The 20030-nt window shown below is 33.3% G+C and overlaps 2 protein-coding genes across 5 annotated transcripts in view; one reads left to right on the plus strand and one right to left on the minus strand.

Moving 5' to 3' along the window:
• LOC139505388 (SCY1-like protein 2) overlaps positions 1–4699 on the plus strand; it is an 82287-nt gene extending 77588 nt beyond the window's left edge. For 2 of the 4 annotated variants that reach the window (XM_071295007.1, XM_071295011.1), the window contains 4 exons: positions 931–965; positions 1377–1790; positions 2802–2903; positions 4420–4699. In XM_071295007.1, coding sequence (XP_071151108.1) covers positions 931–965; positions 1377–1790; positions 2802–2903; positions 4420–4443 — 575 coding nt within the window. In that variant the 3' untranslated portion in view covers positions 4444–4699. The remainder of the gene's footprint in view (positions 1–930; positions 966–1376; positions 1791–2801; positions 2904–4419) is intronic. The other 2 variants (XM_071295012.1, XM_071295013.1) reach the window with 1 other exon arrangement.
• On the minus strand, positions 4659–13947 carry LOC139505430 (uncharacterized). The gene is made up of 3 exons (XM_071295015.1): positions 13715–13947; positions 11921–12105; positions 4659–6065 (listed from the first exon to the last, which is right to left on the minus strand). The coding sequence occupies exons 1-3, from the start codon at positions 13900–13902 to the stop codon at positions 5716–5718; spliced, it is 723 nt and encodes a 240-aa protein (XP_071151116.1). The 5' UTR covers positions 13903–13947; the 3' UTR covers positions 4659–5715.
• Between the last annotated feature and the right edge of the window lie 6083 nt (positions 13948–20030).

A 20030-nucleotide genomic window follows, 5' to 3' on the forward strand; every position in this document is an offset into this window, starting at 1 on the left:
ATAACCATCAAAAAGACGACACCATGAGTCATTAGAAACTATGTAATCAAAAGGTGTGTCAATACAGCAGAAACTGTAGAACCAAAAGGTGTGTCAATACATCAGAAACTGTATAACCAAAAGGTGTGTCAATACAGCAGAAACTATGTAATCAAAAGGTGTGTCAATACAGCAGAAACTGTATAACCAAAAGGTGTGCCAATACAGCAGAAACTGTATAACCAAAAGGTGTGTCAATACAGCAGAAACTATGTAATCAAAAGGTGTGTCAATACATCAGAAACTGTATAACCAAAAGGTGTGTCAATACAGCAGAAACTATGTAATCAAAAGGTGTGTCAATACAGCAGAAACTATGTAATCAAAAGGTGTGTCAATACAGCAGAAACTATGTAATCAAAAGGTGTGTCAATACAGCAGAAACTGTATAACCAAAAGGTGTGCCAATACAGCAGAAACTGTATAACCATTGTCCAAAAGGTGTGTCAATACAACAGAAACTGTATAACCAAAAGAGTCAAAACAGGAGAGCAATAACTAACACAAACAATTTTCATCGAGTGAGATTGATTCTTGGTTATTGAAGTAGTTTGTTTATGAAGTACGTAATGTCAGGTTATATAAACCGAAACAATTTGAAACCGTAGTCCTTATCTTAAAATATAAAAAGTATTACTTTATCAATTGTATACTTAATACGTCCGAAGCGCTTGCCTAGACTTACCTTCATCAGAATAGCTAAATGCCAAAAATGTTAATTGCGAGGGTATTGAATTAACGTAACACGTGAAGATTTTTAAGACCCCAAAAAATTGTCAAATTCGAAAAGGGCCGACATTGCCGGAGGGAGTTGGAACCTTATTTTATTGTAGATGATTTCTAACAGTCTACTTGAATAGCAGGTAATTATGTCGTTAATTTTTATTTCAGTACCCAGCAGTCCAAATCTCAGTGGAAAATTATTGGTAAGTTTTAACAAAAAAAAATTTCATAGGCTTAGAACTGGAAATAGATTTACCAGATAATGACGTTTTAATTCAATATTCCTGTCTATTGATCTGTACGAGAAGTGCAATATCAATTAGTATGTATTAAGAGTTAAAATGCAAATCAAATAAAAATTGGTTTGTTTGTAAAGACTATTTTTTTCAAATGACGTTATGGAGATAAAAGTTGTATGGCTACGGTTTAATAAACTATAGAACAAAACATTGCCATATTTAATATCTTCACAGATACTATTGAAATTACAATGTAAAAGATTATAATATGCGTGTACTTTCTGTCGCAGTTCTTTCGGGATATAACATAAAAAGAAAAATAAATTGTTAAAATATTTTGTTATTATTTTCTCTTCCTTTATCTACTAATTCCAGGATGAAAAACAGATGTCGGTTATAGATACATCAGAACAGCAGCGGAAGTTTAGTCTGATTCCTCCAGTTGGTGCTACTCCTGGTATCAGTCTAATTGCCGATGAAAGTCCCTGCTCTGACCGCCCTCGCCGTCCAAGTACACAAAGTTTGGGACAGTATTCATTTCCAGTAAGTTGGTTCTATGATGCCCGACGAGGATCTTATGAATCACGGCATTCGTCTGATAAATCCCGACGCCCTAGTACGCACAGCGTGGGTATATTACCCATATCCATGTTCGGGGAAGGTGGACAAAAAGAGAGAAAACCTAGCACACATAGTCTTGGAATAATGCCAATAGGTGGTATTGATGACGATCAGTTTTTCATCGATTGCAGACATCGACGCCCAAGCGCAGGGCCATTCATCACGCCCGTAAGTCCGCCGGAGTGTATGTGTGGAACGCATTTTATTGGTTGATGGATGGCTATATGCAGATGTAGTATTGCGCATGACTATGTTTTGACATTGAAGTCTGAAGTACCCATATTTAATCACCTCTGTTACCCCTTCCATTCTTGTGTCGTTTACCCTTGTCGTGGGTTCCCTTACTTTAGACAATCGCATCATCACTGTCATTATACACCTTCTATGTGCAATTGTGTTTTCATTAAAGCTCCTCTCAGCATGTTAATACGTGTATATTGCAGGTATCAACAAAGGTTATGTGTGAGATTTCATTCCTGTAATATGTACAATCAGCAATGTGTGTATATCTAGAAATATCTATTTATTAATAATCATCTGTATCATAATACAAAAATATTTTGAGTAATATATTAATAATTCTACTACATTAATGTCACTTGGTCGGGCGAGGTTTGTCATAGGTAGCAAACGGAGTTAGGAATGACCTTGACATTTCATTATTTGATAGTCATGCTCAGTACACACAGTCCGACTTTTATAGTCAACTCGATCAGGTGAAATTTATTGCATCACAAGTCATATCATATATTAAGTACACGTAAAATCTTTTTGAACCTTTATGATTCACATAAGCAGCAGTTTAACTTAAGTATTACATAACCTCACAGCAGAGCCACAGAGCAACATGTCGGTCTCTACTGTAAACACTATTCCTGAACTGGAAGCAACAATCAACGCAAAAGCAATCATCTCTAAATGTTAAAGTCGGCATGACTATTTTAATGATATGTTTCAAACGTCTTTGAATGTTTGATGTGCTGTTATACATAATCTTCTTTATTGAGACAGCTTTCAGGTAAACCTCATGTAATATTATATAGCCTACTGTATACTTATTTCATAGCAATTGAAAGTAAATATAGTACACTGTAAAATATTTCACCTAAGATTTTTAGTCAAAACATTTAAAAATGTGCTAATAAATTCTGACCATTTCCCATATCTTCAATATTGTAGGAATTTGATAGAAGAGGAAGCAAAAATAGTTTGTTCGGAATGGGTGATGCTATGAAAGGCGGTCAGCGTCGGGCAAGCTTTCAAGCATTGGGTGAAAGCGTTGTAAGTCATTTATCAATGTCTTGTAGTCGCCGTCAGCTGAAATTCGTAGCGGTTATCGGTAAAAAATAATCTAAACTATCAACCACGTTCACTCGTCATATAGTTTTTCACATTCCATTCATAAATCGCAAAAAGAAAAACTACTACTGACCTACCTTGGAAAATGTGAAGGTCAGGATTATTACAGTGCAATCACTTAAAAGGTAGGTCAGTGGTGGTTTTCCTTTCGACGATTTATGAATGGAATGTGAAAAACTATATCTCGAGTGAACATGATTGATAGTTTAGATTATTTTTACCAATACCTGCTACGAATTTCAGCTGACGGCGACTATAATGGTTTAGTTACACCATAGTATATGTATATAATATAGGCAACACTAGTATACACGTTTTCAAAAGTCATAAACCGATTGAGATAAAACAGATCCGGGTTTCAAACTAAAATCGAGGGAAGTACATCAATTGAAACACGATACATAGGAACAACAGGAACACAGAAGTGCAAGAAAAACAAACGCCGACACACATAGAAACGAATTATTAGATAATAACTGCCGTATTCTGGACTTGGTACAGGACATTTTAAGAAAAAAATATGGGGGTTGAACGTGGTTTAATGACTAGCCGAACCTACCACTCAAAAACATCGCTAAAATAACAACACCATGTGACAGAAATACAACAAATAAATAATAAAATAATCGACACAACATACAAACTGCAACACAGCAACGAACATATTATATCAACGACAGACACCACAGAATAATACAATCAGAGACGCGCTTATGTAACTAACAGGAAAAGTCGCCAACTTTTTACAATTTTTTTCACAATACTCGTCGAAACAATTTTCATGACAATGATGAGGAAATGTGTTTCTCTTTATCAAAATAAGAGATAAAAACAAAGTTCCGATTTGTTTGATTTCTGACTTTTGAACAGCAGTATACTTCTGTTGCTGTTTGGTATTGCTCATCCATTTCTGAGACAGATTAATGAAATTATTTTAGTTTAAACTTATTGTATTTACAAAGACAAGTTCATCAAAATGAATTTATAGACAACATATCATACAGCATGCAAATATCTTCCTTAAATCAGTAACATTATAAGAGCGAGCATATAAATTTGAGATGTGTGTTTATGGTTTCAATGAGAGGATATTTTACTATGCAGGAGACATGTCGCAATGTGAAATAAACAATTTAAATTATCAATAGCAGATTTAACGACTGTTGCCTTTGTTAATGATAATAAAATGTACTTTTGAAAAAAGCCAGGTATCTGTAATGAGTTTTTGTGAAAGATAAAAAAATAAAAATAAAAGTTTAAGAGTGATAATTGAATAATTGGAACCATGAAGGTTGAGTTTCAACAAATCCGTGGGTTTAAAAATTGTATTATCTCTATTACTTTTTTCCATTCGTATGTACTTTGAGAAGTCAATAATGATCAATTTGATTGTTTTTAATAAAATGAAATTATCTGCTATACAAAATTTCTATTTCAGATGCAGTTTTTCTCCAGTAAATAGACAATTTTAACTTTGATGAAAGATGAAATGTGACGGTGCTATTATATTGCCTTTACTATTGTTAACCCTTTAATCAGCACTATCAGATTCTGTTTGATGAGACTTTATGAATGTTGATTGGAAGTGATATGTTTTATACTAATGTGGCTTGTCAGTGTTGTTGTTTTCTCGTGTAAACAATCTACTATCTATATATATATTTAAAACATACGAGATTCATTTTACTTTTATGAAATATTAAACAATATAAAAACCATATTTTGAGATTTTTATGACAAAGTTTCTTAATCTGAAGACAAACGTCTAAATGTACGGCTTCAAGTGTACATCTTCAAATGAATATCGATCACAGCATTCGCCAAACTCTAAATAGGTTTGCCCTTTAACTGTAATTGCCCCTTGATCTCAGACGTATCGAGTCATTGTCAATTCTGATATGTTCTTGACTTGTAGTAATGGTAACCTATTGGCTTCTCATGACGTATAGTCATGATGCAAAATACCTTCTCTTGACGTGTAATTATGGTGAATTATGATGTAGTCATGGTGAAATATTGGCTTCTGTTGACTTGTAATCTTGGTGATGTATAATCTTACCTTGACGTTTAGTCGGGGTGGTGTATTTTCTTCTCTTGGAGTGTAGTCATGGTGAAATATTGGCTTTTGCTGGTGTGTAGTCACGGTGAATTATAATCTTCTTTTGACGTGTAGTCATGGTGAAATATTATCTTTTGTTGATGTGTAATCATGGTGATGTATAATCTTCGTTTGACGTGAAGTCGGGGTGGTGTATTTTCTTCTCTTGGAGTGTAGTCATGGTGAAATATTGGCTTTTGCTGGTGTGTAGTCATGGTGATGTATAATCTTTTTTTGACGTGTAGTCATGGTGAAATATTGGCTTTTGTTGATGTGTAATCATGGTGATGTATAATCTTCGTTTGACGTGAAGTCGGGGTAGTGTATTTTCTTCTCTTGACATGTAGTCAGGATGAAATGTTTTCTTCTGTTGGAGAGTAGTCATGGTGATGCATTATCTTCTTTTAACGTGTAGTCATGGTGATGTATAATCTTCCTTTGACGTGCAGTCATGGTGGTAAATTGTTTTCTCGTGACATGTACCCACGTAGATGAGTTATCATCTGTTGTGATTATGAACTCACCACATCTATGTATAGTTAACGGACTCGGCACCACATCGATTCTGCTAGCATGGTCTGCAGGCGCGCGGCGCTCATCATATTAGTCAAATTTATAAAACAAATTTCTGTTTGATCAGGTAACATCAGCATGGAAGCTCACTTTTCTTTCTGTCTTGGCCTTCTTTTTCTGTTTGTTTTTCTTTACTCTAACCTTATCAAAAGCCGCCCTGTACGATTCAATACGAGACAAAGATTTAGGAGAAATCGCTGGTAGCCGGACTCTACCATCTTTTTCCGTGTGGTTATCATTCCCTTTTGAAATGTTGTACTGGCTCATTGTACGTCGGTCGCTATTTTCTAGGTCCCGTATTCTACATTGTTGTTGAAACCAGACATCGTTCAGTATACTATCGCACTTGTCACGTGTCGTGTTGTAGGCGTACGACTCACAATCCAACTTCTCCTCTATACTTTTCCTATGTCCTAAAATTAGAGGAGGTGTTAAAAGATGATGTTACATGTAGATGATATGGAAATAATTTGGTTAATTTCGTATACCTGCTCACTACAATTATATAATGTACATGCATTTATAATCACCCCCCCCCCCCCCCCCTCTAAATGCTCATACATTTACAATCACTTATAGCATTATATGTACATTTATTTCGAATAACAGATGACTAAAGTTATCGTGAACCACAAGAAATATTTGCCAAAGAATCTACGATTTCCTGGTGCAAAATATCAAAGATAAAAATGTATTGTTACCAAAGAAATCGCTTTTTTCTCTTTGGTGAGTGTTCTTGCGTGAGCTTGTCCTGTATTTATGTCACGTAGTGTTGTCAAATTAGCAATATTTTTATCATTTCCAATACTAAGTAAGCGGGAGATTTGGCTAGCAATAAAACCAGGTTCAACCCACCATTTTTTTCTTAAAATTTCCTGTACCAAGTCAGGAATATGGCAGTTGTTATTAAATAGTTCGTTTCTATGTATGTTACCGTTTGTTTTGTTGCACTTCAGTGTTCTGTTGTATCTTTGTTTTCCTCTTATAGTTAGTTTAGTTTAAACATTTTTTTATTGACCAAAAACATTGACAATAGGATTAGACACAAGTTTTGCAACTTAGAACGTCTTCTCCATTACATACAAATAATAAATAACCGAACAAATATAAAATAGTTGATGTGTTATCGTCGGTTTTAGTTTGTAACCTGGATTTGTTTTCTCTCAATCGGTGATTGTCTTTTGAATTGTGGAATACGAAAGTTGCATTTTTTCATTGTTTTGTGTAATTTAAGGAGGCTCGCGGGTATAAACCAAATTTTTTTTCTAATATAGGATTTCCCGTTATTTTTCTATAAATGAATTGTATCTTATACTTAATAGAAAAAAAATTAAAAAATGGGGTCACCGTTCATTTAAACTGATAATCTGCCTTCGAAAGAAGCATACATTTTTGTAAAATTACTTTTTTTTGTTGAACTAAAAGGAAAAATAAAGCTTATATCGAAATAAAAAAAAACTAAATTCAGAAATCACCCAAATTTTACAATAATTCAGTTTAAGTACAGCTTATTTGAAAATGATAATAAAAAATATAGGTCACCGATGAGTAAAAAAATATTTCAACTTTAATGCTAAAAAATGTCATTTTTGCACCAAAGGGAGATAATTAGGAGCTTTTTCATTGATATATACACTTTGAAAGTCATCTGGGACTAAAGCGAATTGTTTTTACGAATGATTTTTGTTCCATATGATAAAGCAACAATTAATAAAGTAATATATAAAATTTGAACTAAAAAAAAAGTTTATTTTTTTCTGAAATTTTTATTCCCGCGAGCATCCTTAAGGGAATTTATTCATTGATAAAAACTAAAAATTATATTGTCTCAAGGGAAACTAATCAGGTATAATAGATGAATAAATTTTACGGAATTATTTTTGTTGTCTGTATATGACAGAGGTATAAGAGGAGGTTTAGGTAGCAATACGCAGTTAGAAGTTGAGTTTCGCATTATGGATCGTACTCATTAGTAGATCGAGTGATTTTTAAAAGAGACAACAATTGTTACAACGAAAGTTGGCTCAGATTAATCCGAATATCAAAGAGTGAATGTATATAAATATGTAGGACTCTAAAGTGCGAGGGTACTCTAAAGTGCGATGGTTACGCTAAAGTGCGATGGTCTACGCTAAAGTACGATGGTGTCTCACGCTAAAGTGCGATGGTATTTTGTTTGTTAAATTACGATCGTATATCAAGCTAAAGTGCGATGGATCAATAGGGTAATGTTCTATGGCTTTTAAAAATATAAAAAAAACATTCGATATAAATATAGTCCTTTTTCAAAAGCTAGTATTCTAAGGTATACCATATATAACAGGCATTATCATCTACTGCATGGTAGGATTCAGCTATTGTTTCTAAATTTAAAAGTCCTTAGACCGACCTCGTAATGATTTCTAAAAAGGTAATTTGAGTGTCATAGAATACTATATTTCTTGTAAAATAATTTTTTACAGTTCTGGCGTATTAATTATTGTGATAACTGTCGTAGCTTGCCGTTCACACACTATATCACTAATGGGAACACATCCCCTTACAGTCGTCATTGTGAAAAAAATACAAATACAAAATTCGATTTTTGTCGGAATATGTAACATTTATTTGTTGAAGCTTTAATTTACGAGCTTTCTCCTTTTTAGTAGCGACTACACACACATACATTTATATTTACCTACAACATGTACAATGTACATAGTAATGTTTTAGCCGGGCACAATTTATAATTTACGCATGAAAACATGCAACTTTGTTTTACCTACGTTTTTTTTCAATAAAAACGACAATATTTTAACGGGGACCGCAAAGTAAACTGCAACATAAACAATAATCTTAATGTACCCGTTCGCTTCCAATAAAAGCAGGATACTCGATATTTATGCGAATATGTATCTAAATAGTAAAATGGTTGATTGCTGCACAGGATACAAGTTCTTCTTCCAGCTACCGAAAAAAAACCATTTGCTTAAGAGGACAAAGAACGGTTAGGTTAAAATAACTTTTAAATCAAATGTCAATGACTTGATTAATTATTCAGTCATTAACATTTGATTAATTATTCAGTCATTAACATTTGATTTTAAAGTTGTTAATCAAATATTTGTAATTTATCTTCCAGCGTGTTCATTTTTAGTTTGTATAAACGACTGGTAACGTCATAATCAAACTACATTTCTTACGTCTATACATTCTCAGACCATCGCACTTTAGCGTATGGAGGCATCGCACTTTAGCGTAGACCATCGCACTTTAGCGTGCCCATCGCACTTTAGCGTGACCATCGCACTTTAGCGTCTCCATCGCACTTTAGAGTCCTACAAATATATATGCTTTTTTCCCAAATCTTTCTGAAATGTTCGTCAATTTGAAAGAAAAGGAAAAATTGCTTTAACCGCTGACATTTTTTTCTATATATATATGCTGAGATTTAAATGCATTATATTTTTTAGGTGTCAGACCACCAATTACTCCCTCCAATTTAGAACGTATGTGAAGTAGGCCTACTCGGACAATAAATAGTGTATTTGGTGTACTTGTCTCCTTAAGCTAACCAACAAATTGAAAGAAATGAAACTTTTGGTGAAAGAGAAACATAAGACTATTTCTAACCAAAATTTATTTGTCTATGAGCTTGTACTAAATATTGAGGATTAATGCACTCCATAGTATATTAATTTAAGATTTCCAGAAAACCAGGGGTTATTTTTAGGTGATACCTCTATTCGGAAGACCTCTTCTTTCTAATATATGATTTTAAACGTACATGTATGTTAAAAATTGGCATGTAGAAAGCTGATACATGTACAATTCAGGACATACCTGGTTTCTATGAAGTTAAACTTAAGGTGAAATATTTAGAAAGCTGTGAAAATTGCAAAATTTGGTTGAACAGATAATGACTTTTAATTGGTGGTGTGACACCTAATTAAGGTAGATATATGTATACTACACACATGATGAATACAAATATAAAATATTGCCTCATTGGCACTCAAACCACATCTTAGAGGTATTCGACAAGAAACAAGAGTCTTTACTATTATATTATGTTTTATATCGTTCCTAGGCAGTACATATCAAAAATAGCCAAAGTTTTGGCACCAACATCAATTCCTTTTAAAAGAATGAAATTAGGTGAATTTTAAACCATCAAAAATATAAAATTGATAAAATAAGTAAAAAAGCATTAGTTAAGAAACAATATAAGCTTAAAATATCAATAGGTTTTGGAGCTCTTTTTCGAGATATTTGAGTTTTAAAAATGGCGGAAAATACTGCCTTGCATTTGTATTGGTATTATTTTAGTCTCAAATCTAGAATCTGCATACTTTTTTGTAAATAACCTTTTATGAGCTATTGCAAACAAAACTGGGAGTTATGGGGCAAAATATTTTACCCTGAATGGTAGGAATCAAACAAAGAAGTCCGACCATCTGACATCACATGACGGAGAAAGATATAACTATAACAACTGGCAGGTTTAAGAAAAAAGGATAAATTCAAAGTGTATATCAAACTAGTTTAACAATGACACAATCGTGAAATAGCATGATTCAATTAGAAAGGGTCCTCAGGAGTCTGTTATTCAGTGGTTGTCGTTTGTTTATGTGCTACATATTTGTTTTTCATTCATTTTTAAAAAAATTAATAAGGCCGTTAGTTTTCTCGTTTGAATCGTTTTACATTGTCATTCCGGGACCTTTTATAGCTGACTATGCGGTATGCGCTCTGCTCATTGTTGAAGGCCGTACGGTTACCTATAGTTGTTAATTTCTGTGTCATTTTGGTCTCTTGTGGAGAGTTGTCTCATTGGCAATCATACCACATCTTCTTTTTTTTTATGTTCAACGTTATCCAAGTTATGTTTTGATTAATTAGTTTCAAGGAACACAAGCTCGAGCTTCATGTCGTAAAATGATTTTCAAGGGAATGGTACTCATTTGGCTAGGATATGTTTTTTATTTGTCCCAGGTTTTAATAAATATAGAAATGAAAGGCTTGCCGAGACGAATGTTATTACAGGACAATAGACGGGTATTCCGTACACAGCTTCTTTTATGATTTAGTCATTTAACTTAGAAATACGTAAAATTGGCCTAAATACTGTACTTTTTTCAGTTTTTGCGTGTTCTTAATAGCCACGTTTTTGGATTAAGAGTTTGAAAGTTCCTTTACATTCTTTCGCCTCACTTTTTATAATAGTAATTAGAACCAATTTCTTGAGATTTGATATCAGGTATACAATTAAGCAAAGATAAGATAAAGAGAGATCATTCCCTTTTCACAATGCCTTTATCCACTATGTTCAATCTTCCATTTGAAGATGAACCATCAAAAAGTACGGATATCGCATTGATCAAATATTGATATTTGTAATCTCAGTCTTTATTACAAAAAAGATTGAAGCTTTGTCAAAGCGTTTTCGATTGGCATTATATTTGAATTCGATGAAAACCGATCATTTCGAATGGATTTTTTACCTAGTCTACCGGATTTTCAGTACATTTCTGCTGTAATTAACACACCAAAAGAAATCACATCAAAGAAGCTAACATATTACAATGGTCTTTAATACAATTTGTCTATGAAACAAATATAAAAGAATAGCAATAAATATCTATATATGAACTAATTAACAGAACTTGGTTCTCTCCAATGAATCATACTTAGACCACTAGCTTTGTAGAATTTTTGATTGTTTTAGGGTTGTTTGTTATTTGTAAATCTAGTATGATTGTATAGACAGTGCATTCAATAAAGAACATAATAAAACTGATTTGATTTCGTTTTTGAAATAAACATTTTAAATCGTTAGTACAATGCCTTTCTTATCAATGGGGACAGTATCAAATACCTTACATTTGTGGTGATTTTCAAAGTGTTTTTGTATTTCATAAAAAAAAACATGTGCATGTTCAAATCTGAGAGTTCTTCTTGTTAATGTGATCATGAGGTTTTACTGGTAACAATTAATTTCCAAGAGTTTTGTTTTCCTCTGAATGTGATAATGTTTCTCTGGTTATAATTTACCTCTAAGAGCTGGAATGGATAAATGGATATGTCGACAGTTTACCTCTAACAAAATCAACTGCACCGTGACAAAGTTTCTATGGCTACCGCTCATATTTGAGTATTTTACACTAAAATGTTATCAATATAATTAGAATTTACCTCTTAGCGGTGTTATTTCAATGTGCATTGCTTTCAGTTGTCGCCTACATTCTGCTGGAGTTTGGTGTATAAAATTACTATGGGTAGAGCTTACCTCTTAGCGATGTTATTTCAATGTGCATTGCTTTCAGTTGTCGTCTGCATTCTGCTGGAGTCATTTTATCCCAATCAACGTCAGCAGGAAGTTTGAACTGGCCCTGTTTTAACTTCTGTCTTTCGGTCTTCATCTCTTTAATCTGCTCACGTAACATCCGGTTATGTAAAAGCTGGTAAGCATACCTGAAATGCTAAATACTATTACTTCTGTCTCGTAGGGACAACCTGTATTTATTTAAACAACAGTCATTAAAGTTGTTCTCGGCCTACTGATTCTCATTTCTAACACAAAGAATTGATAAAAAAAAAAGCAAAACAAAAAAAAGTACCATTAGCAGAAAAGCTGAAGGGAAAAGTGCCCACAAGCATAATAACCTATACCCTGATACTTTCCTTTTTCAGCAAGTTCTAAAATGTCTTTAATGAATTTGGAAATAGAGATCAAAACAGTTATAGGTATATAATTATTATTAACACATAAACTGAAAAAAAATTGACACACTTCGTAAAATTATCAGTCCTAACTTTCATCGTCAAGCATGATTTGGTACATGTAGAAGAAAATAAATAATAAATATATACATGTACATTCAAAATATGGGCTATTTAAGTAATAAAATTTCTAACACCGAATTAATCTGGAATCCGCTTGTATTACGCCACACTCAAACTCTATGAAAAAAGTATAGTAGTCCGTCGAAAAGATTGACTGATAACCAAAAACAACAACGAGCAACTCGGACCAAATAGCTTCTGTGGGAAATCAAAAGGGGTTGAAATATTTATATAAAAAAAAAACCATAGTTAAACAATAATATAATCTATTCGGGTTTTTTTTACGTCCAAATTTCACGTTATTTAGGGTTCTAATGGTTGTTTGCATGGTAAAATTTGAGATCAATACGAAAAGGTCAAATTCGATAAATTGTATTATTGGAACTGGAAGTTTTGTTATCGGGTTATTTGTAAGTTTATATGTTGGCTGTTTGCAGTTTAAAAGCAAATGTATAATGGTTCTACATATTAATTTTCAAGCCCATATGTGATAATTAACAATGATTTGGTGTGGAATTAATAAAGCATTTAATCTTTAACTTACATAGTTTGATTTAAAAAAAATTAAAAAAAAGGTAATAAGAACATTGGTATAAATATATTGACCGCGTCCCATTATCGCAATCAGAACTGCTCCTATTTCAACAATCTCGATAAAGGCAAAGCTTTTTTCTTTAAAAATGCGCAAAACTTAATAGAATTGAGAATGGAAATGGGGAATGTGTCAAAGAGACAACAACACGACCATAGAGCAGACAACAGCAGAAGGTCACCAACATGTCTTCAATGCAGCGAGAAATTCTTTAAACATTTGAAAGCCAGGGATATATTTAACCCCTCCACATTCTGTATGCTTTTGTCTGTCCCAAGTCAGGAGCCTGTAATTCAGTGGTTGTTGTTTGTTTATGTGTTACATATTTGTTTTCGGTCATTTTTTTTGGTATATAAATAAGGCCGTTAGTTTTCTCGTTTCAGTTGTTTTACATTTTCATTTCGGGGCCTGTTATAGCTGACTATGTGGTATGGGCTTTGCTCATTGTTGAAGGCCGTACGGTGACCTTTAGTTTTTTAATTTCTGTGTCATTTTGGTCTCTTGTGGAGAATATTGTCTCATTGGCAATCATACCAAATCTCCTTTTTTATATGTATAAATCCGTAGCCACCTTAATACACGATCAAAAGTGATCTAAGACAATATCCTATTAAACTAAAGGTTAACTATGCCTGAGGGAGATACCTTGTTTTCCAAGTTCCTCCTGAATCCACTTCAGATTCTATTTTAAAGCTGTCCTCAAATTCTTCGATCATATCCTCCCAATCTGCGGTAGATTGTAGCAGATCGACTGTCAGTGCTTTCTCTTTCTCTATCTCATTTTGTATATCGGATATAGACCGATTACATACACTTTTAATACGCTTGTCCATAGTCGTCGATATACTGTAAACACGCTGCTGCAATGTCGACGTTACTATGGCGTTACTATGGAATTACTGTGACGTCACCCAAGCATTGTCCGTAATATGTATGAAATCCTTACCGGTAAAGAAAATATTAAAAGCCGCGTTCATCGTGTTCTATTTTATTTATTTGGATTATAAGACAGAGAGAAAGATTATTCACATATTTAACAGAGAAATGATTGTCCCCTAGTTAAGGTAAAAGAAAAACAAAGAGGGACGAATGATACCAGAGGGACAGTCAAACTCATAAATAGAAAATAAACTGACAACGCCATGGCTAAAATGAAAAAAGACAAACAGACAAACAATAGTGCAAATGACACAACATAGAAAACTAAAGAACAAGCAACACGAACCCCAAACATTTAAGTGGAATAACGTAGTCTGTTTTCTGCTCTTTAGTCGGGCTGTTGTCTCTTTTACATATTTCCTATTTCCATTCTCTATCGTATTACTTTTAACAGTGACAGAAGGAATACTGTCTGTTGTCTACGATTGTATGTTGCCCTCTTGGTGTCTTTTTTTGTTGTTGATTTAGTGCTAGGTTGCTGTCTTATTGGCGTTTACAAGTCCGTCTCCTTTTAACTATATTGACGATTTTTGTTCATAAAATTTTTGTCCACTTTCATAAAACTACAATCGCTTTTATGCTTTTGATTTTGAAAGATTTTTAGATGTTTATTCATGTGATCCTGTCTGTTTGCCGTCATATTTAAAGTTGCATCGGTCTCTGAATTTCTCAAATTTACATATCCATAATGAAATCGTATGTATTAAGAAACATCATATATTTCGACGGAAGTATAGCCCAAGAATAATTCAAATTACAAAGAGTTGAAGTAATTTAATAAGAACAGTACTTTCATATACAAACGTCATTATTTGATTAAAGTTAAATTGGAGGTTTGAACATAATGTGTAAATTTGAAGTGACATCTAGGATCTTAAGTTAGAGTGGGCGGAACAACTCAGCAATTACTGTTAATGATATTATTAAGATTCTATTTTACTTATCTTTTTATTGTGCCCTTTTTAGACATATTGCATGAAAATCTTCAGTGTCTGAGCGAAATGAGTTAGTTTGGGTCACGTTAGTCCGAGATTGCTCAACGTGATTGTAATTTAATATAGAGAAAATTAACTCTGTTTTTGATGAATTTTACTTTGTTTTTATTTTTATTTTTCCATACTTAATTCTTCATTGCAAATAATCCCGATACACTCTATGTTAGTTATTTCTGGATCTACGGGCGGTATGGATATGAAAATACATACTATCAGACAGAAACATGGCCTATTAAACTTGAAAGAAAAAAAAACAATCTTGATGTTCATATAAACCCACATGAAAGTATCTATTTTTCGGATATCTAAAACTCAATTTGATTGTGCACAAACTTTCATATTTAAGAATTTCCCATGGCCAAAATGCGAAACTAAACTTCTTACTGGGCTTAAAGATTTGTTCAGAATGGACGGATTTTCTCCATGTTTTACGATAAATTAGTTCTATTAAGTGGTTTTATGAATATCAGTCCGGGTACTTACAACTAAATAATATTTTTTTCCTTGACTTTAATACAAGCTACACATTCTTAAATCTGTGATTTTATAACTTAGTGAATTTTCACAACATGTTATACCCGGGACTATTACATAAAAATGTATATTGTACATTAGTAAAAACATATATATTTATTTATAGTGGATTGGGAAACAAGTTTTGCACATTATATATAGTAACCCCTTTCCACTTTGCCGATGCGAGTGCTGCCTTGTAGCGGTATTAACCTGCTCTTTTTCGAAATCTACAAGGGTGTCTTGAACGTGCAAGAGAAATAGCTCTCTCTAAACACGGGTCAGCCATGTATCGTCCCCTTCCGACGGATTATCATCGTTTTCTCAAGATCATACTCGCAAAAGGTGTCAAGGGAGAACCGAAAATTCAGTCCCTGAAATTTTTATCCCGGAACGTGAAACGAACCAGGAACCTTTGTGTTAGTAGTCCGATGCACTGACTACTGCGCCACGGCTCTCATGTATTGTACATTGGTCCCAGGTTGAACAACATAACCTTTCAAATGCAGTCCTTATCCATATCTTATTAATTTACTCTACCTGCCGATAAAATCTCCACCAATACGTTTTGTAGAATTTTTCGTCGTCCTGATCATGTTTAATATATTTGCCACTGGACATTAACAAGTGACAGTGAATGCATTTTGATACTGGCTATGAAATAGGTAAACACCTCTGATATCGCATAATAAATCGAAAAACTTAAATGACGTACTCGCTAGTTTAGCATATGACGTACTCACTAGTTTAGCATATAATTATAGTTTTGTAAAGCAAACCGTGTGGTTAGTATTGACTCATTGGTTCCCCAATATATGTATTTTCTATTTGTTGAAATGAAAATAAATTAGATAATAGATCGATGTTATGTTAAGTAGGTAACGATTTGGTTCTGACAACTCATCAATGTAGTTTACCTTCTGATTTTACAAATAGTTAATCAGTACGGAAGATGTCCTACGTGTTGTGGCTGCATGAACTTTTTATGGTTAAATTTCAATGACATGAAAAAAGTTGCGTCAATTCAACATGGAACTAATCACAGTCTTCATAGCTGTATCATGTATTTCATGGTGCTCTTCAATTGAGAAACAGTTACTCATTGCTGAACATAACGACACTTTGGATGGACTCTATGGAGCGACTGATCCACTTGAGAATAAAAAGACGAGGTCTGCGATAGAATGCCATGCTAATTGTGTGTCTAATAAGGATTGTTTATCAAGCTTTTATAATTCTGAAATGAAACGCTGTATTTTACATCGTGACTCGTTCACATACCCGACTCAAACGTCATCGTCAACTATTGAAAAAGGATGGACATTTTACCTCACTAAAGATGGTAAGTTTTTAATACTAATCTGTCATATCATGCATATTAAAGGTTCTTTTCTTTTATTTCTCAAACTTCTAAAGAAGAAGGTTAACACGTGCATTATTGCTCAACTTTGCAGTTTACGGTTAACTTCATCGTCTGAATCTGAGATCTTGATTTTAAATTCGCTATTTAAATAATTTCATTTTTTTTTGCAAATATAAAATAAGGAGAGAATTCCAATGAAACAACTCTCTACAAGATACCAAATGAAATTTACAACTATAGGTCACTGTACGGGCTCCGACAATGAGCAAAACTCATAACACATAGTCAGCTAATAAATGGGCCCGAAATCGCAAATGTAAAACAATCAAAACGAGAAAACTAACAGGATGACTTATGTACAAAACAATTAGCGTTTAACAAATGTAATATACCACAACAAACCAAGCAACAGCCTTTGAAATAAAGCATCTACCCTTTGACAGAGTCTATATTGCTGATAATTTTTCATAAATTCAAATATAACTTGATATCATATTTTAACACTATTAATTTGTGAAAAGCAACATTGATATCAACATGCCTAGGATTTTTAAGAATAAAGGCTGACATTTTCCTCCCTTTTCCAAAGTGACACAATCCTCACTAGTGTGTTTACTATACTGCATGTCATGTTATGTTTCGACTTTCCACACTATTGGTAATAGTTTAAAAAAATTATGTATCATAGACCACCAAACATTTGTTAAATGTGCCGATGTAACTTACCCTTGCTTAATAAAAAAATGCTACGTTTCACTGAATTTTAACTTGCCATGATTAGCACAGCGGACCCGACGGTAGCGAAGCAGGTATTTGATTTCCGCCCTACCCACCCACCTCCTTCAATTTTAGGATATCGTCCATGATATCTCAGTAGCATGATTTCGAATCCCGGTCAGGAAAGAAAACGAAAAATTTGCTTCCGCAAATGTACAGATATAACACTGTTGGGCTGAATCGAATTATATATGTATAGCCGATATATTCATCCCGTGATCAGATAACTGAAATTTAAAAAAAACTATTGCAGATGCGAAGCGGATACATTTTAACATACACATTTACATAATTGTATCTGTGTTAGTATGTATAGGTAGTAGCCGATGTCCTTCTGTCATTGGACTTTTACATAGATATTTACTTTTCTAGGTAGTAGCCGATGTCCTTCTGATAATGGATTTTTGTATAACAGAAAACTAGATTTATGCTTTAATTTGAACCCACCGAGGACCATTAACTACCCTGTCATAAGACAGTTCTGTGATAACATGAACGCTGAACTGGTACGAATAGATTCAGCAGAAAAACAACTTTTTATAGAATTCATAACAGGTATATAATTAAATACATTCACAAATAGCGTTACAATAATTCTAGACAAGAAAAAACAAAACAAAAAACTTCATATACATGATTCAAGAGACTGCAATTATAAAGATGAAACGATGAATTTAGACTTAGACGTGAAATACTAAATATCTAATTACTTATAATACAAAAAGCAGAAATAACACTTTCTCAATTTCGTGTGTCAAAAAAAGAGGGAGAAATCGCAAAAATACCGAACTTCAAGGAATATTCAGATGGCAAAAGCAAAAAGTCAAAGCATTTTTCTAGAGTTACCTTCCTCAGGATTGCTCATTCCCAAACATTTGAAAGATGGAATGGTTTAGGTCTTAACACGTGAAGAGTTATATGAACAAAACGAGCCTAATAATAGCCAAATTCATCAAAGGTTAACTTTCTTAGTTGAGTTAGTTGGAGCATTATTTTCCTAATAATTTAACGGAAATTAAAGATGGCTTTTGTTAATAATCATATTAGTACCGAAGCACTGACCAGTGAGTTGATGAACCATGAGGGACTTTTATTGCATAAACTATCATTCTCATATATTCCAGTCAACTTGAGATGGATAATTTTTAGAAAGAAGAAGGTTTGATTCATATCTTGATATCCGTTATTGGCACTTTAAACTACTTGAAACTAAAAATTTTGACAAATGTGATGATTTCAACTTTCACAATTGTAAACTGCCCGCATTCACTCCTCGTATGCCGTTTAAATATCTCGGTACACACTGTACGCTCGTGCATGTGTACTATAAACAGGCTTCCGGGTGCGGGATTGGGATTTTATCGCTGTATTGAAGACCCATTGGTGGCCTTCCGTTGTTGTCTGCTCTTTGGTCGGTTGTTGTCTTTTTGACACAGATTCCCTATTTCCATTTTCGATTTTATACATTAACAAGCACGTGCTCCTTACATAAAAACTGCCGCAATAGACTAATTAAGAACAATGACTGAAATCTAGCAATATGTTTGAATCTGGGGTGGTGTTCTCGAAGCTATCTTAGGATTAGAACGTTGGATCTAGACAGGGTTAAGATGTCAGATCTAAAGTTGACTTCCCTTGCAATATTTTTTATATATCTAAAAGAAATAATAATAATAATAATAGTCATCTCAAGGTAAATAATTCATAATAAAATGTATTATTTGCTTTTGTGTGTACGTTTATTGATAGAACTATTGTTTCATTCTTTACAGGTTCTACTAAATGGACAAATTGTAAAAAAAACATACAGTCCTTCCGTAGTGATTTGGTTCTTAGCGTGAACATCAAGAAAACTAAGAATATGATTTTATCTAATAGCAAAAATAGATGCTTAAAAAAAATTACCATATTCTAACTGCATTGCAGTGGGAAAATGGGTGAGACTTTTCAACTCATTAATTTCACCTATAATGACTTATGGATCTGAAATTTGAATCTTATATTTTTATATTAACCTAGACACTGCAGATTAACTTCCATTTGAAAAGGTTCATAATGTGATTATGAAAATTATTCTTGGTGTCCATGGTAAAGCATCTAGGCTAGCTTTCCATGTTAACCTGCACAACTTGGGCTTTATCCATTATATTTCATTTCATATAAATTAACATAAAATATTAAAAAAAATATATCTCTTAAGATCTGCATTCATAGAAGAAAAAATGTATTCACAGAAGAGCTCTTGATGTCTGCTATCTTTTAAATAAGCTAAAACGTGACTTAATGGGGATTCATTTCAGGACGCTATCGCGAGTTGGTTGACCGTTATGGAATATCCGTTTCACAGATGATAGCGGATATGTTCCTTATGTCG

This window comes from Mytilus edulis, chromosome 1, assembly GCF_963676685.1.
Source record: "Mytilus edulis chromosome 1, xbMytEdul2.2, whole genome shotgun sequence".
Taxonomy (NCBI): Eukaryota; Metazoa; Mollusca; class Bivalvia; order Mytilida; family Mytilidae; genus Mytilus; species Mytilus edulis.

What these genes read in the sequence shown, in the direction of transcription:
- LOC139505430 (XM_071295015.1), bottom strand. Translation starts at nt 13,902, where the DNA reads ATGGACAAGCGTATTAAAAGTGTATGTAATCGGTCTATATCCGATATA. An exon ending in GGAGGAACTTGGAAAACAAG is followed by an intron (nt 12,106 to 13,714) that starts GTATCTCCCTCA and finishes TTAGCATTTCAG; the next exon opens with GTATGCTTACCAGCTTTTAC. An exon ending in TGAAATAACATCGCTAAGAG is followed by an intron (nt 6,066 to 11,920) that starts GTAAGCTCTACC and finishes CTCTAATTTTAG; the next exon opens with GACATAGGAAAAGTATAGAG.